This window comes from Acipenser ruthenus, chromosome 13 (genome assembly GCF_902713425.1).
Source record: "Acipenser ruthenus chromosome 13, fAciRut3.2 maternal haplotype, whole genome shotgun sequence".
Lineage (NCBI taxonomy): Eukaryota > Metazoa > Chordata > Actinopteri > Acipenseriformes > Acipenseridae > Acipenser > Acipenser ruthenus.
Genome location: NC_081201.1, coordinates 1,984,327 through 2,008,501, shown reverse-complemented (window position 1 = coordinate 2,008,501; position 24,175 = coordinate 1,984,327). Strand labels below are relative to the sequence as shown.

General features: G+C 41.2%; 1 protein-coding gene across 1 annotated transcript in view; it reads right to left on the bottom strand.

Annotated features, from left to right (window-relative positions):
* Window positions 1–24,175, bottom strand: part of LOC117417942 (BAI1-associated protein 3) — a 40,167-nt gene that overhangs the window by 11,494 nt on the left and 4,498 nt on the right. The window contains exons 2-11 of the mRNA XM_034030366.3: window positions 13,655–13,801; window positions 6,318–6,405; window positions 4,754–4,840; window positions 3,964–4,071; window positions 3,472–3,531; window positions 1,850–1,916; window positions 1,173–1,386; window positions 898–942; window positions 548–625; window positions 112–217 (exon numbers count right to left, since the gene is read on the bottom strand). Coding sequence (XP_033886257.3) covers window positions 112–217; window positions 548–625; window positions 898–942; window positions 1,173–1,386; window positions 1,850–1,916; window positions 3,472–3,531; window positions 3,964–4,071; window positions 4,754–4,840; window positions 6,318–6,405; window positions 13,655–13,788 — 987 coding nt within the window. The 5' untranslated portion in view covers window positions 13,789–13,801. The remainder of the gene's footprint in view (window positions 1–111; window positions 218–547; window positions 626–897; window positions 943–1,172; window positions 1,387–1,849; window positions 1,917–3,471; window positions 3,532–3,963; window positions 4,072–4,753; window positions 4,841–6,317; window positions 6,406–13,654; window positions 13,802–24,175) is intronic.

The following is a 24,175-nucleotide window of genomic DNA, read 5'->3' as shown; positions in this document are numbered from 1 at the left end:
AACATTTGTAAGGAGAGAAACTGAAGTGAGACATGAAAGCAAGTCGACTTTAACACTTTCAACAGTCCAACAGTCCAGTCCTCTCATACCGCGCGCATCTAAGACACTTACGTGAATGGAGATGTTCAGACAGCCCAGGAAATCGTCCACATTCTCCTCCACCGCTGCACCCGCTGTCCCGTTGGCCCTCACTGACTTGGCGATCTGTTTGAAATATCTGCAGGAGACCACTTATACACTGAGCGCTCCAACAAGGTAAAAACACTGCTGCCCGTCTCTCTGCCCCCTGCCTGTCCTTACAGTGCATGTTTTACTTAGGAATTGCTCCCAATGGACATTCCTTAAAAATGGTATGTTTGTTACACTCATCGACATCAGACTAAAGGCAGAAACATATTCTTGTGATGGTGTTGACTAAGTTTGATCATCAACTGCCTACAATGTATGACTTTTCCAACGCTGCAAGGCCCCATGCTTTCCCATAGTCTCCCAAGGTGTTTCTCCCCTATATGTGGCACTTCTCTACCATGCGTTCCTATGCTTTTACCTGCCCATGCCTTTGAAGCCACTGATTTCATTAAGCTTCTTGCAGGCCTCAGACACAGAAACATCATCATCGTGATCCCTGGAAAACACAAGAGCTATATGAGCCAGCGGCACGTTGTGGACTCTTTGGATGGGATATGTTTGGCTCTAATGCACCACAAACCACGCTGTTTTAGAACAGCAATCAAACAAGGAATAGGATTGTGTCATACCAGTTCATGATTCCTCCTCCTCCTCCTCCTCCTCCTCCTCCTCCTCCTCCCTTGGCTAATATCCAAGGACAGTACCTTCATCTGCAGTCTTATTGCCTGATTAAAGCATTTTACAGGGTATAGATTGCTAGTATCTCACCATATGTCCAAGTGGAGCTGATCGCTGTACACGTCATCTATTTCACTGCAAAACAGGAGCACATATTGTACATTAGTGAATAACACAGACACGGAGAAGCACAGTACAAGGGGAACACGCTGATGGGATTTGCTTTTAGTTCCACACTGGGGGTGGTACTAAGTGCTCTATAATGTCGGTCTTAACAGTTGAAATTTAAACACATTGTCTTCAGTTTCAGATCAAGGAAAAGAAGTATATAATATACAGAGCCAGCGCTCTGTGAAAGGACTTACAAGACAAAGTGCTCGTTCCACACGGGGTTCAGGGTCTCCGGCTTCACCTCTGTGACCTGGATGTACCTGGCAGGCAGGACTTCCCGGACACTGGATCGCTTCTCAAACTTGTCCTTTTTCTTCCGGAAGCTGAATTTCCTTTCCTTCTTCTCCTCCGTTTCTTTGGGGCTTTGTCCCAAAAGAATCCCCAGCATGCAGTACGGATCGCTGTACCCTGTGGAGTAATGAAGGAGCAGCGTAACGCGAACGGAACAAGAGCGTAAAATAAATAAAGATGCGTGTCAAGCAAATGAAAAAAGCGTGCAGTAAATTAAATGAGTCGTTAAGCAATGAACCCCATTACTTCTGTATGCAATTCTTTGCATTTCTTCTGTATGCAAGTTTCTTTAAAAGGTCTCCATCGTATCTGCAGCGAAGCAGAAGTATGCTTGCAATCAATCCTGTGAGTGGCAGCAGTCTTGTATTCATGACCCAATGGAACACCATGCTAAATCTGCCAGCTCCTGCAGTCCAATAGGAATCTCAAAACACCGCATCTGTATCAGAGACGCTTTCTATGCGTGAGCAGAGAGCTTATAAAAAAACTCCCTTGCAACCCAGAACATGTTCTTATACTTACGCTGTTAAACATGCACAATTCTTTCACATTTTACAAATTAAAAAAAAAAAGACCTTACCATTGGCGTCTTTAGCCAGGAGATTTTTCCCTTCCATGACAGAGACTTTTAAAGCGTAACTCGCGCGCTGAGGGAAACAGAATGGGGCAGTTAGAATCAGAGAATGAGAAAGACGGCAAGCAAGTGAAGCCAATGGAGTCACGGTGGAATGAACCAATACAATCCATCAGTCCGTTACTGCATCACATCAGTTCCACTGTGTAATATTTGTCCCACATCCACTGATTATGGTTCTGCTGGGGGTTCTGCATTTTACCTCACAGGCCAACCAGATCAGAAGTTGCAGGGTGATGCTGCCAAGTCATTACACTCTGCAGTACTGGGAGAGTATGTGCAATGTTTAAAAATAGTTTTGAACTGGGGTGCATATTACCGCAACCTGGGGCACTGACACATAAATTGTTTTTATTTCTAGGGCTTTCAGAAATGTGCTACAAAGTAAATTCGATCACTCAGCCAGCTGAAGAAACGTACAGTGCAAGCAGAGCCACTTTAAAATCGCTGGCAACAGACACCGCTGCACAAAGGTGGAGATGCAACGTGCTGCAGTCCATTCAGCTGCTTCACACAATCAGTGTGTGTGTCAGGGGCGACAGATATGAGATATAAAGAAACTGAGAAAACCAGGGTCGTGTCTTTTTAAAAGAGGCTTGAACAATAGGGCTGTGAAAGAAAGGGCTGGCACTACTCCTCATTGGGAGTCTATTAAAAACTTGCTGTCTATTCAATGTGACAGATCCATGCCCTGCTGCTGTTTAGATAATGAAAAGAGAGCACTTTGTGCTCCAAGGTCATGTGTAAACCAACCCTCTACGCTGCAAGAGCCTGCCTTTATTTATTTATTTTTAATAATTACTGTATTTGATCTTTAAAAGTATTAGAAGTAAAATGTCACAGGGCTCTTTTTTTTTTTTTTTTTTTTTTTAATTTAGTCAGTCATCGCCAATGGAATGGAATGCCCAATTATTATTTTTATCCCGGTTCACCGGTGCAACCCCTCGGCGACTCGGAGAACGGAGGCTGAAACACGCGTCCTCCGAAATGTGTTCCTGCCAATCCGTCATTTTTCGCACTGCGGAAGCCACCAGACCTATAGTGCCGGAGGACAACACAGATCTGAATGGCTCCACTGCAGACCTGCAGGCACCCTATCAGCCAAAGGGGTCACTGGTGCACGGTGAACCGTGGATTGCCCTGCCAACCTAAGCCCTCCCTACCTGGGCGGTGCTCGGCCAATTGTGCGCCGCCCCCTAGGAACCCCCGGCCACGGCCGGCAATGACATAGCTTGGATTCGAACCTGCGATCTGCAGGCTATAGGGCGCATCCTGCACTCCATGCAGAGTGCCTTTACTGGATGCACCACTCGGGAGCCCACAGGGCTCCACTTTATTAATTACTGTATTTAAAACCATCCCGGTTTCTACTGGACACAGCCCAAGATAAAACATAGTAATAAAATATTCGGAAAAACATTTAAAAAAAAAGGATTCTTCTTCTCTTGGACCATGCAAGTTTTCCAAAGGGGTAAACTGAATACCATAAATAATGAAAGGGTATTCTCACCCTCCCTCCCCCCCACCACCACTCTCCCGTTAACCCTGACCACAATGACAGAGATTACCTTTGCCTCCTTGACTCTCTGTAGAATGACCTCATGTTCACCAGGTCCTACTTTGAACACCTAGGGACACAGAACGAACAGTTCAGAGAGTTGAACCCTTTAAGGTACAAGGGACATACGTGTCCCACAAATACAAATCTGGCTAACTTTCTTTTTTTTTATTGCAATGAGGTGCATGAAACAGGGTTTAAAATTTCACAGGGTTTAAGATCTGGTCCTCCAAATTGTCAGTTCCTTCCTTGTGGTACTTGAGTCACCCTCAAAATGTATTAAGAAGAAACCATTTGAACAATGGCTCAGTTCCTTGTGTACCTGAAGGGGTTAAGAGATTCTGGAACACACAACATATATTCTCAAGTCCTTAAAACAGGCGTTTTTCTCATTTGAAAATCCGAATCGGGTAAAACCCACTGTCTCTCCCCTCACTCAGGCAATGACCCTGTAAGGCAGCAGCGAGCGAGTCCTGCAGCAGAGAGCAGAGCCTGTGCTCACCTCCTGCAGGTATCTGAAGAGCTCTACCTCGTTGGTGACATACTCCCCTGAGGTCACACCGGCCCGGTTCACCGTGGTGTAAAGAGCCTCTTCATACAGCAGGTCCAGCTGCGGAGACAAGGAGCACAGGCTTTCACCCACATCTCTGACTTTCTCACTGGCTACATGTTTGTGCCAAGACTGCACTCCGATGACTTATGAAAATAAGCTGATTAAACAGCGGAAGATCTAAATGCCCCCACTGGTAAGTTCATTAAAATAGGACTCTGGGTGATTATACAATTTTATAATCAGTGCCCTCCTCTGTATTTCTGCCTATGAAAAAGATGTTAAATGCAAGAAAGGGTATAATGGTTTGAATGATTTATTAATCTCAATAGACCTCACACAGGCTGATCAGTGGGACTGAGATTGTTGAGGACAGGCTGTTCTGTATGCAGGTTATTTATCTAACCAGTAAGAAGCCAGTAGCCTCCCACTCTCATCAGTTTCTCTTTTGACGTTGGTAAATAATCGGGATGAAGATAACACGGTGCTACAGTATCTGCTCACAAAACACCCCTGAACACCCATTCACTGTAATCATTGCTGTAATTAACTAGGACCAAGAGAACAACTCTAATTGCTTAATTTACTCTTGTATTAGTTGAATACAATACAAGTCAACGGTGGAATCAGGATCATTAGATAATTGCATGTGGGCTGACAGTGCTGGGATTATTAAACGGGCTGGCTCATTATCCTCCCTGCGCTCCATTCTGTCCGGGGTAGCCGTGCCCGTCCCGCTCACCTCTCTCCTTGTTAAGCCGGGTCTCTCTGCAGCTCGGCTCTGTCCCGGGGTCTCTGGTGGAGGTGGAGCCCTGCTCTCCATGGGGCTCTGTGTCCAGGAAGGGAATTTGTGTTAGAAATGTATCACTTCGCATTATACAGGTTGCATATGTAAGACATCATGGTCACCATTTTAAATACTGAATATTTACATTTTGATGACGGATAGTCAACAGGGCATGGGCACCCAGTTTAACAGAAAACATCCCAATGCTGTATATGCTGCTGTCTGATGCTCTTTCTGAACTGCGTTACTCCCTGGTTCTACTCAATCACACTTCCAGACACAGAACACACAGCATCCTAATAAAGAACACGTTTATTGCTGGACTGAATGCACACCCAACACATTGCTCCAAGTTCCCAGCCTTTCTTTCCTACATGTTCATGTTATAAAATGCTGTCCTCTTTTAGTCATGGGCTTGACGAGACAGCTGCCTCTAAGCCCTGAGCAGCTTAATTTGATATTTCAAACTTCCTCCCACAGCACCTGGAGTCTTTGAGCTCACCTGGGACCTGACCTTTCCAGTAACACACAGTCTAATATATCAGTAGAAAAGGATGCCAATTGGGGCTCTCGAGTAATGCATCTGGTAAAGGCACTCTGAGTGGAGTGCAGGATGCACCCTATAGCCTGGAGGTCGCTGGTTCGAGTCCAGGCTATTCTACTGCCGACCGTAGACGGGAGCTCCCAGGGGGCGGAGCACAAATGGCTGAGCGCTGCCCGGGGGGGGGGGGGGGGGGGGGGGTGTTGGGGGCTTAGGTCGGCCAGGGTGTCCTTGGCTCACCACGCACCAGCGACCCCTGTAGTCTGGTAGGGCGCCTGCGGGCTTGCCTGTAAGCTGCCCAGAGCTGCGCTGTCCTCTGACACTGTAGCTCTGAGGTGGCTGTAGTGTGAAAAAAAAGTGTTCGGCTGACGGCACACGCTTCGGAGGACAGCGTGTGTTCGTCTTCGTCTTCACTGCTCCCGAGTCAGCACAGGGGTGGTGGCGGTGAGCTGAGCCTAAAAATTGGATATGCCAAATTGGGAGAAAATAATAAAATAGTTGGCAATTACTAAATTAAAAAAAAAAGGAAGTGGATGCCAGCAGCAGTCAATCCCAGTTAACAGTCTCCTATACCAGCCAAGCTTAGTGACGTTTCACCTCCGAAACAGGTCGATATAAATGTTCTGGTTATAAGAATGTTGCATTGTTTTTTTTTACATTAACGTTTACACATTTTGTAGCATCTTTATACATTGCAAACCACTGGAATTGAATACTGTTCTGGGGAATTGTAAGTAAAAGCTGAAATAACTGCAAAAGTAAATATGCAAAATGAAAATATGCCTACACATATTAAATCTCTTTTTTAATGTTTAATCTATTAAACAAAGGATTTGAGCCTTCATAGAATATCACAACAATGCAGATGATATAAAAGTAGCGTTTTGATTTGATAGAAGTGACAGCTTCTAGCAAGGCAAGGTTCCAAATGAGATTCTCTGCAGGAGTGTGGAACACAAACAGCTGTCACTCACATACCTCGCTGTGGGCAGAGCGCTGCATGTTTTCTTGTTTTTGAAGAATGCTTTTCATCCGTTCAAAAAACTCACCGTTCCCTCCGTCACCCCTGGAAAAGAGAAGGGTTACAGCTTGTTAAATTTAGAAATCCGAAAAAAAACTTCAAGAAAAGTTTAACGAGAAACTTTCTGAATACTGAAATGGCTCCTTCCATTCTGTGTATTTGGAGAACACCCTCCTGCATTGTAACGAATGCTAAAAACGTGATGCAACACAAAGTTATGCAGCCAAAAGCTTCCTAAAAAAAAGAACATTTTGGATTACATTTTTAAAAACTAATAAGGAGTGATTTTCAGAGTCCTTAAAATGTTGCTGTAATGCACAGGCCAAATGAGTTTTCTTTCCCCATCTTAAATAAGTTCAGATAAGCAGTATGCATTCATCAGTATGCCAGGTCTGTTCTGGTTACTTCAACTCTTATAAATTCTGTTTGTGTGTCTGGTCACAGCTTCATTATGTAGGTCCCAGGGGAGAAGATCATGAAAACACATTTGATGTTCGCCCCGCTACTGACAAAGAGTCATTAATAACATTCATTAATAAATGCTGTTAGGTTTCTGGTTTCAAAAAAAGCACAAAAAAAAAAAAAAAAAGCTGCTAAAATGAAACGGTCCGATTAATCTACAAAAACTTAAACAGCTCACTTTCAGCATGGCCCAGCTGCTCCCAGTATGCATGGCTCAGTAAAGTCGATTTCACTAGGGAACATTCAGTCTGGATGGAGGTTTAACTGGTTCAATTAAACAATTTAGAACAGGGTTGGAACAAAGACCAGGAGTGGAAGACTCAGCATTGGCCAGTGAAATGTACTGTGACTTGTGGAGGTTTGATTTCATGCAGAGAAAGTTGAGGATGTGTTTACAAGACCAGCTTGATAATTCTGCTCTGTTCTTAAATTTAGATTGAATTCATTTTTGAATGTGGGCAAGTGAGTAGGTGGCTGCAGTTTTACACACACATTACTGCACTGCAGTACTGCAGTACAAAACACTGACCTCTTTGTTACCCATAACACTGACTTCCTCTTTCACAGAGGCTAGCAATAAACACTTGTCTGCGGGAGCCTGAGTAAAATGATTCTTTTTTTTTTTTTTTGATGTCTGTAACCTTTTGGTTAATTTGAATTGGCAGCTGCTCCAGTCCTATCGTTTTGAAATGTTGTGTTTGTAACTGTTCGATCACATGCCTTCGAAGCAATCACCTTTATTTGCAAATCCCGAGGCCTAGCCATCTGGACAGCCAAGGTTTCCTTGCTTGCACAGATCTCACACAACAATCCATTACACGTTGCTAGGAGACAGCCTGCCTCCCACTCACTTCAACTTACAGGTTTTAAACAGGAAGCCCTCACGATGAAAATATTCACATTAAAAGACTATAGTCCCTAACGTTTTCAAATGCATATTTCTTAATCTTCAACAGCTGTTCTCCTCAAACATTACAAATTGATTATAGATAGCAGATAGCCCTCTTCTCTGTATAAGACTGTACAGCTGTGGCCAAAAGTATTTGCATCAGCTAGAATTAAGATGAAGACATTATTTAAAAAAACAGAAGCCATAACAGTAGCACAGTATTTCATGTTAGATTTCGAAATGTCACATTTTTTAATTGTGGTCAGTTTTTCGGTAAGTATACGGAAAACTACAAAGCGGTACGTAATTCAATATGTTAACGTAAAATTATTCAGCAGGTTTCATTCGACTTTATGAAGCTAAATTAGTTAATTCTATAGGGCGATGCAAAACTTTTGGCCAGCTCTGTGCATGCTTTCTGTTTTTTTCTGGACAGATTGAATGGATTTCTGTTCTCTGTAGGTGTCTCTGCTTAGCCTTGAGCTTGCGGGAAGAATCCTCGGTGCCCTACAATCTAAACAGTGGAGAAAAACAACTCGGAGTGGTTACAAAACAGAATGGAAAAGGGAAACCACCCACTGCGTTTGAATCCATTTAACCTTTAGGCTTTTTGAAATTAACAAATGTATTCTGTTCTACAGTACATTGGTACTGGATTGAAATGGATGAGCTCTATTAAATTCACTTGAATCCAAGGTCAAGTGTGTTTAAATAACTCCTAGTACTTACTATAATTTAGAGAGGGTGGGGACTTGTGTATAATGCACTATTCAACAGAATGCTATATTTCCATTTCCCGTTTAGCTCCTGTGGAGTTCCTTACAGTTTATTTACCTTCCATCCACACCGACGATTACAAGCCTACCTACAGATTTAATCAATAACGCATCAGCTTATGTACTGACTGTAGTTAATATAAACAGAAAGTAATAAAAAAAACAGAAAAACTGCTATTTTCAAGGCATTGGGGATGACACTAAAATGTTGGCAGCATAACTGTATAGGGACCAGGACCAAGACAAACTCAGCAGCTTAATAAATATCTGTGTTTTCTCCCCAGATACAAGCTTAGCTAACCCTAAAGACCAAGCGTGGGCCCTCAAACAGCGCCAGACGCTGGTAAACACGGGTCTGTTATCAGAAGCCAGGTTATTGGATTCTGTCATAAATGAGCTATTAAAGCTGTCCCATTACAATCAGAACAATATAACCAGACCCTATTGGAAATGGAAACAGTAAAACTTGCCTTAGTTGAATCTCCCGGATGGGTTAAATATGCTGTTTATTAATTAGAGGGTTTGGAGTTTCAGATCTGCTCCACCCTCCCACCACAGTAAGTGATTTTAAAAGCCAATGAATACAGAAATTCCTTTATTTTGAATTATATATTTACAGTGTCACTCCTACGCAGTGAATGGTGTTTCCATTTGTGCCACTGGCTTTGCTTCCTGCCATTGCGGAGCTCATTAGCTACTGGTAACCACTTGCTTCTGTGATTAAATAATTTTTGGACAGTTTGCCAATAATGCAAAACTGTGATGACGTTTGGTTTTATCTGCAATTTCCTATGCCTGTGCAACTCTCTCCTGTGATGTAGCCCCACAACAAATCTGTGACTACACCCTCCTCCCCTGACACGCGAAACTATCTATGACTTTGAAGCCCAAAGGTCAGCATGCTGCCAACCAAGTGTGCAAACACCGAAATACAACCCCATCCTGCTCCCCTCAGCTATAAAGCTGAGGCTCACTTTAGAGTTCACAATTCGATTCTGAGCACCTGCGAGGACACTAATGAGATTGTTAACATTTTTATAGGAGGAGAGAAGCTGTCGTAAGGAAGAGCGATTAGATTTATTCTTCCAGAAAAAATACAAACAAAGCCATGAAAACAATGTGCATCATGATGATGCAACACAAGCCCAAAAACTAAGAAAACATGTTGTCTAGAGCACATCAATGGCTTTCAAACCCCACATGTTGTAAACTGCAACGCTGGGGAGGCTGGTTTGATGTTAATCCAGCCCAGAAGGCACTATAGAGAATCCAGACAGGTCATGGGTACAAGCACAGAGCACATTCATTTTAGTGGTCAAATTTTTCAGTCCACACATAGCCTAGTTTCATAGTTCCATTCTATAATATACATGTCACAGAGGTACCCATTAGTTAACCCACGTTACTCCGGATACCTCCGAGGCACACAGCTCGCCACCCTACTCGCAGCTAAGAGATATTCCACAGAGTACAACCCAGTAAGTGGCACAAATTAACTATAAACATTACTTAAAGGTACAGTACCCAGTTAGTACCGATTCATTCCAAGGTTTTAGTTTAAGACAGACATGTAATATCATTACACTTCTAGACAGCACTGGCATATTAACACATGTTTATGGGTGTATCTTCTTTGACTGAAGCGGATACTCAACAGGCTTCACAAATACTGAATTATATAAAGTTTTATGATGGAAGACGCAAGTAGAGAATAATAACCCTTCTAAATATGTAAACCACTGAAGCCTGCTGGTCCTTTAAAGAAGGTGTGTTTAAGTTGCGGGGTAGGGTCCAAATCTGGTCAAATGCAAACCCTCAGATCTTAAAGTATTTATAAAGTGTTTGTAAACTAAATTGATTATCTTTACAGTATAATACAGTCTCACACAGGCTACTACAAGTCTATCAAGAAGTTACAGAATGGGGTTGACGGCATCATAGTGACCTCATTGTTTTAAATGGACTATGGCGCTTCTTTAAGTGAACCCCTGTCCAAGGCGAAGCCTGGATGTCTGCTAATCACTCTGCAAACCCAGCATTCCAGCCGGCCTGTACAGTGTGTAACAGTCACGTCATTTGAATCTGGGATTTGAATAGCAACACTTAGGAGCTACTGTTCAAGAACAGAAATGACATGCAAATCGAAATTCCACGAATCAACAATTCAACTGCAACCCACAAGATCCTGAAAATACACATTGCTCCAAGTTCCCAGCCTTTCTTTCCTACATGTTCATGTTATAAAACGCTGTCCTCTTTTAGTCATGGGCTTGACGAGACGGCTGCCTCTAAGCCCTGAGCAGCTTAATTTGATATTTCAAACTTCCTCCCACAGCACCTGGAGTCTTTGAGCTCACCTGGGACCTGACCTTTCCGGTAACACACAGTCTAATATATCAGTAGAAAAGGATGCCAGTTGGGGCTCTCGAGTAACGCATCTGGTAAAGGCACTCTGAGTGGAGTGCAGGATGCACCCTATAGCCTGGAGGTCGCCGGTTCGAGTCCAAGCTATTCTACTGCTGACCGTCAACGGGAGCTCCCAGGGGGCGGAGCACAATTGGCCGAGCTCTGCCCACAAGACCCTGAAAATACAGCAGGTGGGGGAAATGCGATATCCAGATGTGCAATTTGTGGAAAAAGCAAGGATTACACAGGGGAATACAGTACCACAAGATCAGTTTAGCTTAGCTCTGGAGTGTTTGAAGTCACATCAAATCTCGACAGTTGCTGTCTTTAGGTCGATCTACTCTAATAATTATATATAGGACATCTCACCAGCTGGTGTCTTTACAATACTGAACTTTTTAGACTGGTGACAGACTCTGGCCTTTAATCCAACACTGCATTCACAGCCTGCTTTCTCTTGTATACGGCATGAGCATTAACGGACTAAAATTCTCTCTCTATTATAATTATGAACAAGCCTCCCAGATGAAAAACAAGACATTTTAACTCCTTCATTTGGAATACTCGGTTCCCTAATCAAACAGGCAATTAAAAAAATGAAGTGTTTAGTAGGAGTGCATCACCATCCCCTCCCGCTGTTGTGTGTGCTGTAGCAAGGTTCTGTTCACAGTCCACCGAAAGTGGTTCTGAAAGGATTTAAAGCAGTTCGGAGACAAATTAACTGTACCCGTACATTACATGTGAAATTAGAATTAGCGATAGTGAAGAAAAAGGATGCTTTGAGCCCTAAAGAGAAACTTATATTGCTGCACTCCAAAGCGCTGTGTTCAGGGCCAGAAATGATACGTTACACAACGATTATTCAAATAATTTGATAACTGTGATCATTTTGCAGACATAAACGAATAGTTTTTATAAAATCGATCAATTGAAAAGCACTATCAGTCTGATTATTTTAATGGGATTAACAGTGTGGAAGCTCTTGTTTTTTTGGTTGCTGTTGTACTTTTTTTCTAAAGCAGATTTGAAAACACCCAGAATTAGACACTGTAGTTGGGAATACATACTTTAAAAGAAAAGAGTGCATGGAAAAAGACAAATAATCATTTCATATGGTTCTAATCAATTCACACTGTAAGCAGAACTGCTGGCTGACACACCAGCCTTTAGTCAGCCTGAAAAACACAAGTGAGTAATATCATCAGTGGCCTAAAGACAGTCGCCTCTGTGCTATTCAAATGGTGTTAAATCCCTGATACCTTTTTAATGCTAATTACACAATTAAAATCCAAGTAAAGAAACAAACGCATTCAATATACTGTATGTTTGCACTTAGCCAAACAAAAGCAGCACTGAATTAGTTTCTATCCTAGTTTGCTTTTCTTTTTTAAATGTATGTATGAAATGCTGGAGCGAAAGCATTAGCCCTCCTTATGAAAGACCCACAGCTAATTAAGATCACAAACAGTTTCCGGCTACTAATGGCAACATGTTTTAACTGGGCTCTCGGAGATGCAAAGGTGATGTTTTTCAAAGAGGAGAACACTTAATGCACGGGAAAGAATAAAGTCGGCTCCTTTATCTGGTGAGGAATAATCATCTTTTAGGAGTCTCTTGTTTAGGAGGCTTTAAAAAGAGGGCAGCTACTGAATAGTCAACAAGGTTGCCAACCGTCCGTAAATTTACAGACAGTCAGTTTACTTTCAAGTAATACCAGAAGCATTGCACAGGTAACGGCTTTTTAATTTGTTATTCCAGATGCACAGTAGAATCACAACAAAGTGTGTCGCCAGCTGAACAGTGTTCAGTTGATCTGTCTCAAAGAAATATTTGTGTAAAGAGTGCTGCTGTTTGCTCCGACACAGGAGAAAAAGCCGAGAGCAAAACCCTCCACTGCAAACCTCAACTGCAGCATCTCACAGCTGCTTTAAAACACACTGTCCTGAACTGGCATATTATCTTTTTAAAATTCAAATACCTTGTTTTTATGATTTTACAGTACAGCTATTCTGTAAAGCTAAAACAAAACTACCTTTATACGACTTGTTTGTTTTATTGGATAACATTCCTAATAAATGATCCAATGTCTAGTTTACTGGAACGCCACTGGATAGAAGTCTCAGTCTGACCTTGCAGTAAATAAATACATTTTCCGAAGCAATCTACTGTTTGAGAAGCCTCTTAACAGCAAAGTGTGGTTTTTTGCTCTGATAACATTGCAAACTACCAGACTGCTTGCAAAGGGGCTTTGTTCATGCCTTGCCAAATAGGAGTTGTTTAAATAGACAAAATGAGCAATGTCACCTCTGCAGACTCAGTCACACTGGCATCTCTTAATTGCAATTGCAGACAAAAGGACTCAGAAAAGTAAATGGTAGTCTATTCACAGGCTTCTATGCATTATAACAGGTCAGACAACCCCTATGATACAGCATTCCTGTTGCATTACATAACAACATAAGCACTTCTATAGATATCATTTACACTATTTATTGGAACAAGCCAAACAAACTGTTTATATGATATTTTTACATCGTCTTTTTACTTGATGACTTTTGCTCAAACTAAATGTGATAACTGAAATAATTTTTAAAAAACATATGTATTAAAAGGGCACTTTTTATCTATAGTCTCAAATTCCAATTCGTTTAAAACACCAGCAACAGCAGCACCACCACCTTAATAAAAACTAAAAGAAAAAGCTGGTTTATTAAGTGTTACATTACAGAAGAACGAAGAGCTCAATCAGCTGGGCACTCACCCATCAGCGCTGGCGATGTCTCCGGTGCTGCTCCTGGTCTCTGTGCTTGAAGGTGTCTGTGCTTTCCTGAGGAGGGACTGTCGGCTCTGTACCTGCCTCAGCACACTGCTCTTTATCTCCAGCAGCGTTGACATGCTGATTTGCTACCTGGAGAGGAAGGAGGAGGAAGGTGGTGACACAGTGTGACTGGCACGCAGCCAGTGGGGTTTCACTTGAGTGAGCTCCACACAGATTTCTGGCTCAAGCAACAGGTGCACTTAGAGAGAGCTCTCCAGCAAACAGCATCTCCTATAAATACAAGGAGCGAAATAAACCAAACGGCAGAGAGAGAGAGAAAGAGAGAGAGAGAGAGAGAGAGAGAGAGAGAGGGAGAGAGGGAGAGAGAGAAGAACATGTTCTGTCCTTAAAGAACGTACTGTCTGAATCTCCCCCTTTTTCATTTCAGTTAGAACATGAATTTACAAAAGCGACCCAGCACCCTGGTAACGCGAACACTGGCCCTGTAATTGTCTGCCCTTCTCCAATATACCATGCCACCCCCACACCCCCCATCTGCAGAACGCAAGTGAAGTCTGACAAAAGCTTGCAACAACTGGAATGACTGAGCAGACAATTGCAGCCTTTCAGTAATTAACCACCGCATGACTGTTCCATCTATAATTCTCCACATAATTCTTTCAATAATTGCCTGCATGCAATGTTAATCCAATATTCCAAAATATACTTAAATGTCCCTCGGAGTGGTATTCTGACAAAAAATGGCTCTCAAGATGGAAAACCGCTTTCAATTAGACAGGGATTTAATTTGTCTTGCACAACTGAATGCAATTAGACCGATCAGTATTCTTCCAATATTATCTAAAGTCTCAGAACAGGTAATAGCTGGTCAGTTTATAGAGCATTTGGAGTCTGGAAATTTTTTGCATTCATTACTGTTTGGTTCTAGACCCAGGTACTCTATCGAATCTGCAAATTGCTTTCTCTAGAGAAGATAAAAGCACATTTGGATAAAGGAGGTCTGGTTGGGGCTGTCTTTCTGGACTTACAGAAGGAATCTGGCACAGTTAACCACCATGTTCTTCTCTCTAAATTATACAGATTCAATTTTTTCAGAACTGGCATTGAGATGGGTTGAATCCTATCTAAAGGACAGGACCCAGTGTGTTTCAGTTAACGATGTTAAATCGCCTTTTAGAAAACGTGTTGCTGGAATCCCACAGGGGTCGGTGTTGGGACCCTTACTTTTTAGTTTGTATATTATTGACCTCCCCGATGTGTGCCCAGGTGCAGGTTTGCAGATGTATGCTGATGACAGTTATATATGTATCTGCAAAAACCTCTCTAAATGACTCTAAATGTTCGTATGTGTATCTCCATAAGACAATTAAGGACTAGTAATTTCAATGTCCAAATTGATGGGGAAGTTATTGAGGAAGTTACATTTTTAGGAATTATTAATCGAAATTTGATAGGATAGTTAATGAACTTAGCAAATTTTAGACATATCAGGGATAAGTTAGCCACCAAAGCTGCTAAACTATTCATGCACACTATGGTCTTTACACATATATCATATGGTATTACCTCTTGGTCTCAAGGAAGTGAATCAGTAATTAAAACAATAGGTTCTCTTTATAAGCAAGCTCTAAAAATCTTGGATAAAAAACCTGTGAGATACCATCACTGTAACATTTTGATAAGTGCCAATTGCTGAGTTTTGATAATTATGTCAACGTTTCTTATGTGAAAATGGTACTTAAAACTGTGCATGGCTTATGTACTCCACCCTTAAAGGAATTCATGAAAAAGCTCTCTGAAGATACTAACAGGCTCACAAGGGAAGCTGTATGTGGGAATTGTAAAGTGGAAAGGCGTAGAACAGCATTTGCCCAAACAGCTCTCTCTGTGAGAGGTACTTTATTCTGGAACACTTCCTTCAGAAAGTAAGGTTAAGGGATTTTAAAATATTCTGTAATAAATTTAAGGCATGGTTGAAACATAATCAATTATGCAATCATTCATGTACTTGAATTGTGTATATTGGATGTTTATATTCTATAAATTGCACTGTAACTTGATAAGCTGCTGATTGCTATGCACTTTTAATTGGTAATTTATGACTTTAATGTTGTATGTATTTTTAATCAAATATCCAATAGGAGTTTATTGTTATAGTTTAGAGTATAAGTAATATGGAGATTTATTACAGTTGTCATCAATGTCTGCCCAGGGACTGTCAATGGAAATTAGCCTGCTGGCTACATTGAAAATGCAATGCATCTTGTGTCATGTAAGTGACACTTATGTTATAATTGTGCGTTTCCCTGATAAATAAATACAATAAACAAATAAACAAACAAACAAATTAAGCAGCTTCAGTCTACAGTTCTACCTGGTTTTCCAGCATGCATTTGAAATACTGTATACAATGAGAGTGGTTCCGACAGGGGATAGCTGTAGCTTTAAATAAGCTGCGTAATAATGCAGGCAAGAACCCTCCAAATAGCACACTCAATAAATAGCAGCAGAATTTAAAAGAAAAAAAAGAAAATAAATAACACCAATAGTTTTGATTCAGAAAGGGCTCGTCAATCAAGTTGAAGGGAATCCCAAGTGAAAAGAGGCTGTTGCTAAGCACTGCAGTTGTATCTGCCATAGCGTTGCATGTAGCACATCATTCTCTGGGCTGGTTTGAAGTGAAGGACACAAACACAGAAGTTTCAGTTCTCAGTTGCAGTCTTGCCAGAGATCGATTGTTTCCCCGTGCCCTTTCATTTTCACCAGAACGTTTAAGTAAATCGATTAATGAAGAAGGGCTAGGATTGATGCGTCAACAACATAAAAAAAAAAATAGAAACTGCAGTTAGAAATAATTGGCCATTTTTAATCCATTACCGATTCAGGGGGTATTATTCCTGTGATGCACCAGAAAATGACTGTGTGTGTCCTTCGGTCATAAAGACATAAACTTCAGTGTTGCAGCAATGGAAAGTGGCAGCCACAAAGCCAGCTGGTGCCGTGGAGGTGTCACGGTTTGTAATTGTTGTTCACCAGCTCTTTCTGATTTTACGGGTAGTACAAGTTCAAACATTTTCTACAAGCATTTGAAATCGTTCATGCAGCACTTGAAAAGCTGACGAATTAGGTGCTCTAAACTTAACTTTGATTAAGTTCTGAGAGCTTGCAGCAAGGGAAAAATAATTGGATCGAGATTCTCTATAATAAAATATAAAATTAAACTTGCCAACGCGCAGGGTTTTCATTTCCTCCTTGCATGGCTTTCAATTTACATAAAGTGTATTCAGTATTACCAAGGCCAGAGCTAAATTAAAAAATAAAAAGAATTGCCAGAAAGCTTGTTGAAGCACTTTACAGTATTGGAATTACAACGCAAAGCATTTCTTCTCTGCCACGGTCCGATTTATTATCGGAATAGATCCGTCGCTATGGCTACAGGTCCATCCAGGGAAACAAGACTTTACAAGGTCAGGCAGGAGAATACATATCATTATTTGCTTTAATCCTTCAGGTGATCCTTCACAGTACAATAAAAAACAGGATTTACTTAGCACAGTGGCAACGTCAATAATTAAAGTGGTGCTGGCAGGCTAACTACATCCCCAGTTCCAGATTCGCCACTTACTAATCGAAATGATTCATTAAAAAAAAAAAAAAAAGAAGAAGATGTTCTATTATGTAACAATTAAACAAATGTTAACCAATGTTTATGTATTGTCGCACAGGTTTATTAAAATATACAGAGTAATATGGGCTTAAAGAAGCACTTGCCTTGTTTATCTTGTGCCCTTGTGCAAATCACCTGTCTCTTTATATGAATTTGTAATGCAAATGGCATCCCTAGACCTGCATTCTGTATTCAGTAAAAGTAGTGAGATTGGCATTGTCTAGTGAAGCAGCAGAACTATAACAGAACTAAGGAGAGGTTTGAGGAGGAGTGTCAAGGAAAACAACTATAACAGAACTAAAGAGACATTTGAGGTGGAGTTTCAAGGAAAAGTAAAACACCAGAATTTGTTTTTATGTGAACTCTCTTCAGAAAATGGACACATGCAGACCTCTTGTGAAAAACAGTCCAAACTCTTTTTGGGCTGTGCATTCCAGCAGCTGCGTAACAGAACAATATGTACCCTGTGTTCCATAACACAGCAAGGATACAAATAAACACTGGAAAAAACACCAAAACAACAGTCAATCAGAGCAGAAGCCAGCAGCCTGCCATGTGCTTCACCTCAGATCAGACAGAACAAGACAAGTCACTGCTTCCCAAAGGGGAGGCCACTGCAGACATACAGTAAAGTTAACTTTATGACTGAACAAAAACTCTCATTCCTCTCATTTCTGCTGTGAAACTCACATAACCACAGGGTCAGGCTCTGCTCTGCTAGTCTCTTTCAGTACAGAAGACGTCGGTCTCCTGAAGATCATTTTAACCCCATGTGATGGATTCCATGGAGATCCCTGCTGGGGTTCTTGTTTACCACCACTGCTGGCAAGGGTTATAAATCCAATAACTCTATTAGAGTAGTGGAGATGTGCATCTAGCACCCTCACTCCACTCAGTCACAGAGACATCAGAGCAGGATGAAGTGACTGCACTGCTACAAATAAAAAGAAGAAATAACCTACCCCTTACTTTTTAATGCCGTTAGCAATCATTCCTTATTCTGTTGAGCTAACATAGAGATTGTCTAGAGATAATAATATAGTCTAATCATTCTTCCTATTGCTGCCGTCTTGCTTCCTACACTTACTCACGTGTTACTGCGACCTTTCAACTCTGTTGCTTCATAGTAAAGTAGGAAGCAACTCATGTCAACAAAAACAACTATTAAATCAAATAACGACTGGCTACTTTCCACTGCCTTACTGAGTGCCATGTTATGTTGTCTGCTTATACCAACACTCTGCTTTATGTTCTCTACCATCCTGTTACTTTGTGCTTTTTTAAAACCCAGTCCTGGTTCTTTAACCTGGGTCAGAAATGCACCTGCGTATTTAAAAACCCAGCTGGCCAGAACTGACAAAACAAAACACATTTCCACTTCCAATGAACAGAGTACTAATGCACAAAAAAAATAATAATATGTTGCTTATGGAGTATAATAACCCGATTAGCATTTGAACAGCATTGTATTTACAGGAACATTTCACGAACGCAGTTAGGGACCACTTTACTACGCTGTGTGCTTTGGAGAGCAATTCAGGAAAAAAAAAAAAACACAAATTAACATGTCATAGCGACTGCCAATTCAGGGGACACAGCTTTGTGGTCGGTACCTTTTCACTCTAAACCATTTTGATTATATGTCTCTGTGCAAAAAGGCCAGCTATACTTTTTTTTTTCTTTTTAAATGAAATACTAAAATGCTGTCTTTTATATTTTGTTTATAGTGTATCGGGTTGTGTCGCTGTGACCAGGCTGTAAACCACTGATCTGCAGGGGTCAGTCAACATTACCTCGCATACATGGAGGATGCATTTACAATTAGGAGTTATGAATAAATACCTCTTTCCAGGTTTTACTGTTGCCTCCCTGCCACGCAGAATGCACACAGACAAAAAAATAAATAAATCAGATCGATAAAGAACTAATATTAAAGAACTAATATTTTTTATTTTCATCCCAGTGTGGTGTTTGTGTTCCATCATAAACAACATAGACCAGTATCTCATGCTAGTTAAAAAAAAAGTCCTTCTCAGTGTCTTCTAGTAGAAATGTTTCTAAAAATATGAAAGCGCTGACTCTTGTCATAATACTTTATAATATTCCACAATATGCTGTCCACTGCTGGCATTCTTGGTTTTGTATCAGTGTTACCCTGCCTATGAAACTATTAAAATTGCATTTCCACACAGTACGAATTAGATTCTTTCAAGACTGCTGATTTGATTTAATCTGGGCACTGCCAGAGGTCAGTCTCATTACAGAACAGGAGTAGCAATAATAGAAGAAGTGGAAAAAAATTCTCGAAACAAAAAATGTAAAACAGCCGAAAGCTTCACTGGCAGCAAAATACAAGCCCCCTTAGTGTGAAATCCTCAGATGAAGCATGCTAAAAACTATGCCGGTCAGAGAATAGGGAGATATTCTAGAGAATGTTCTAATGCCACCCACTGCACAGTTCAACATCAAGGTACATTCTAATGTTAACCCACTAGTGTTTATGAAGATGCGCATGTCATTTTGCAGCTTACTGGGTTGCCCTAGTTTACTACACTACTGACTCACTAATACAGATTTTGCATGCAACCTTGTGTTGTGCATTTGCTCTTTTGCTTGCATATGCATTTTTCATAGTTTTTTACGTTTCTGAACTCCATGCACACTTTTGCTTTACTGCTCTTTGTTATCTGCCTTTACCATGGTACCCCACAGTAAACTTGCCATGCTACAATATCATCAAAAAAACAAAGAAAGAAATGAAAGCAATGCTGCTGCTGTTGCTGTGAGCTGGAGAGAGACAGACAGATCACCTGATAGCACTGCTTCTTCAATCCCACATGAGCCTTGACCTTTAGTTCAGGAGCACATTCTAAGCAGATAAACCCCTACACAATAATACTAAAACAGCTCTCCTCACAAAAAAGTCATCCTACCAAATAAATGAGCATTACGTTTCATGAACACTCGCCCCTTATGGATTACCAGAGTGGCCTTACTCAGAACGAGAGCAATTAAAAAAACAAGACTACTCCATCGCAGCGCTGCTACAGGTGCAGGCGGATTTATTGTGAAAAACACTTCATATCAACCCTCACGTGCGGTTAATTTATTTATTTATTTCAATGGTTAGTGGTTAAAGAAACAGGCTTGTAACCAGGAGGCCCTGTGTGACCCTGAGCAAGTCACTTAACCTCCTCATGCTCCGTCTTTCGGGTGAGACGTAATTGTAAGTGACTCTGCAGCTGATGCATAGTTCACACACCCTAGTCTCTGTAAATCGCCTTGGATAAAGGCATCTGCTAAATAAACAAATAATGTACAGTGAAGCCTCTTGTATCCACACTTCTCTGAAGAAATTAAATGTTGGGTGAAAGAGGGTTCTGTACAAGTCAGATCTCAATGCACCATACCCACGTCAACATATCATATGACAACCTAAAGCTACACAAAGAGCAAAAAGAAATGCAACGGAGAGGCAGTAGGACTGTATGCTGCCATTTTGTTTCAACAGCAACCAGACTGTGTGACCTACAGCACAGGATGTGATGAATTAACAGGAAGCAGGTGTTCTATATTCAGCCCAGTGAAAGGGGGGCAGTGATTTGCTTTCTATTGGCAATAAAATATATATTTAAGTCTTTAAACATTAATTTCAACAAACACTAAATCCTTAAGTAAAGCAACCGTTGTCTCTCTTTCCTAAAGGACAGCTGGATTTGTATAATTGGTTTTAGCTTCAGTTAATAATCTTGTTTCTCTAGCATTGAAAATTAATTAGAAACATTATCCCTGTTGTCTTTTTTTTCTTAAGAGGAAATAATCAAATACCAGACTGAACAGTTGTCAGGCAACATGTGCCCATGCTTTAGAAACACACACAGTAGCATGGAGCACAGTTGACGTTCTGGACCAGTTGATAAGAGTCTGTCTTTAACACTCATCAGCTGCAGTGCCACCTGGTGGTAACGAGCCCTATGAGACTGCTTGCCTGAGGTCCCCATGGTGATCTGGTTCTAACCAGAGGGGCACGGTTTACCTGTCGTTCAGTCATGTGACCATCGTCCCCTTTTACACAGGGGCTGAGTGAGCATCTGTCCTGTCTGTGGTGAATCTATCCTTGAATGCCAATCATTTTTGGTCCACTTGAGCTGGAATGTCTAAGCCTGAACTTGTTTCCACCCGTCTCTTGACAAAGGAAGTTGGTGTTTATAACTACACTGCTAAAACTGGTTACAACTGCAACATTCATGGCTGATATATTTTTTATTATTAATTTCTCTGATATCTTTCTGCTCCCAAACAATATTAAAAGATATTGTTTTGTTTTCGCATCGTAGCATCAGCCTTTCCCTACAGATGAGGCCCCCCCAAAAACAAAGCCCTCCTTAATGGAAATACGACAGCCCAGGATTTTAATATCTGCACAACTTTATTAAATTCCACTTAAGTGGGTATTACCATATATAATTATTTGAGACATTGTTTGCCCCAGTCGCCAAGGTAACCATGGCAACACTTCAGTAAATATTACTAGTAGAAACATACTGTTGCATCTTAGACACAGCTGTTTGCAGAGTCACACAGTATTCATATCACAGACAGTTACTGTGAATAAACATCTTTATCAGGCTCATCAATGCTGCTGCCTCTCACACCACTGTCTCAATATCAAACATGACGAAGGCTGTGTTTGTACATCATTGTTCCTGCCAATTCAACCCCTAATTCCTAATCTCCAACATGACAGGCAGTGTAATTATATATACCTGATGCACAAAGAAAACTCAGTCTAAGTTTTACATCAATAGCTCATTGGACACATACATAATGCTATTTACATTTTAAATAGTGAGCAGATAGGTTTGTTGATTGTTTGAGTAGTATTGTTCCTTGGGATAACAAAATACTGAGCTCAAGTAATGCGATTTCATAAAAATGCCAGGTGCTCAGTGTTTGTTTTTTGAGTTGAGTTAAAATTGCCAAAATGAGTTGATTAATAAACTGTATAAATAGCCATTCGAAAAGACATGATTTTAATTAACGCAAGAACAGCGAAAGTAATGAAGATCGCCTGGTTGCTATCGGCATGATTGAAGGCGGCCTGTCTGTGAGTGAAGTTGCTCAGAGAATGAGATGTTTTGCTTCAACAATCAGCAAACTAGTCCAGAGAAACCAGGAAACCAGCTCTGTGAGGGACAGGCCACGTCCTGGAAGGTAGAGGGTCACCACACCGACTCAGGACCGTCACATCTGACTGATCCTTCTGCGGAATCGTTTTCAGACTGCAGTGGCTACAGCACGAGTGTAGCTCGCCGTCTGCATGAAAATGATTTGCATGCTCAGAGGGCCTTCAGGGGTAACATGTTGACAGCTGAGAGACAAAAGTGCCGTCTTCTGTGGGCCAGAGAACATCGGAGGTGGCCGCACAGAGAGTGGTGGAGTGTTTTATTCACTGCTGAATGCCGTTTTGCCCTTGTGTGTGGAGACGTTGTGGTGTGCGTTATGCTGACTGTTGCATTGTTCAAGCCAACCGGTGGGGTGGTGGAAGTGTGATGATGTGGGGAGGAATCTCCTTTGACACAAGAATGCCTTTGGTGCAGATTGAGGGCAACCTTACTGCTCAGCGATACACGAATGAAGTCCTTGAGGCAACAGTTTCTCCGTTTCTGCAAGCCAGTCCACAAGTGTGGATTTTCCAGCAGGACAATGCAAGACCACACAGTGCTAGGATTACAATTGCACAACTTCAAGAAAACAATGTCGAGGTCTTGCCGTGGCCAGCTTTTTCTCCTGACCTGAGTCCAATAGAACATCTGTGGGACCAAATCACCAGCGTCATCCACAGGAGACAACTGTGACCAGCCAACCTTCACCAGCTGGCTGCAGCTTCACACGAAGAGTGGAACATCCCACAGCTCAGCGATACACTGACGAAGTCCTTGAGGCAACAGCTGTTCCGGTCATACCCGATGCTACCTTAGTAACGTTTTAATTTTAACAGTGTGTCACGTTTCATCCTGAAAACTTATGATTCTTTGATCTGTATTTTTGTTCACATTTTCTGTGATTTTGTTTGTTATATATGTTTAAAATATTTGATTAATTCCATTAGACCGGTGTATTGCGTTTCTTTTGTGCATCAGTATATATATTTTTTAAATTGTGGAAATAGGCGAGGGAGTACTGAAACAAAGTTATTGCAAAGTGCATTGCATTTCAGTTAAAAAAAAAAAACAACAAAAAACACGAAAAGTCTAGAAGCAGTTGATTATATAGCTGGAATTCTTTTTTTGTTGCAAGGCAGAAGTCGAAGAGTAATACAATACCTACCAAGCAGCGAGCAGACAGGCTGAGCTAGTTATTTGTATTGTGAGGTTTTCTATCAGATACTGCTTTGCCTGCATTGAGAACACAGATGGCACTAGGAAGAAACAGTGAGGTTGTGGGTTTATTACTGCACTAAAAAAGTGCTCTGTTAATGAACGTCTTTGCATGCTTCTGTTGGCATTTCTACGGCTTTGGCGAGTGTCACAAAGCTTTGATGAATAGTCTTGAACGTATGGCCATATTAAATCAAAGGGCATTTCAGTTTTGTGACAGTAAAACCAGCCAGAAATGGTTTGAAGTGCGTTTAAATTAACCTGTAACTGAAGACTGGGGCAATTGGTACACCCGTGTTCAGCTGATTTGCTTGTTTCAAATGATACTTTTCCAAATTATAATAAACAGCTTTTAGTTTGGGTGGAATGATTCAATCAACACTTTGCCAGATGGTTCTAGAATTACTATATGTGGCTGCTGCTGACATCACGTACTGTTTTACAAGATCGAGTTAC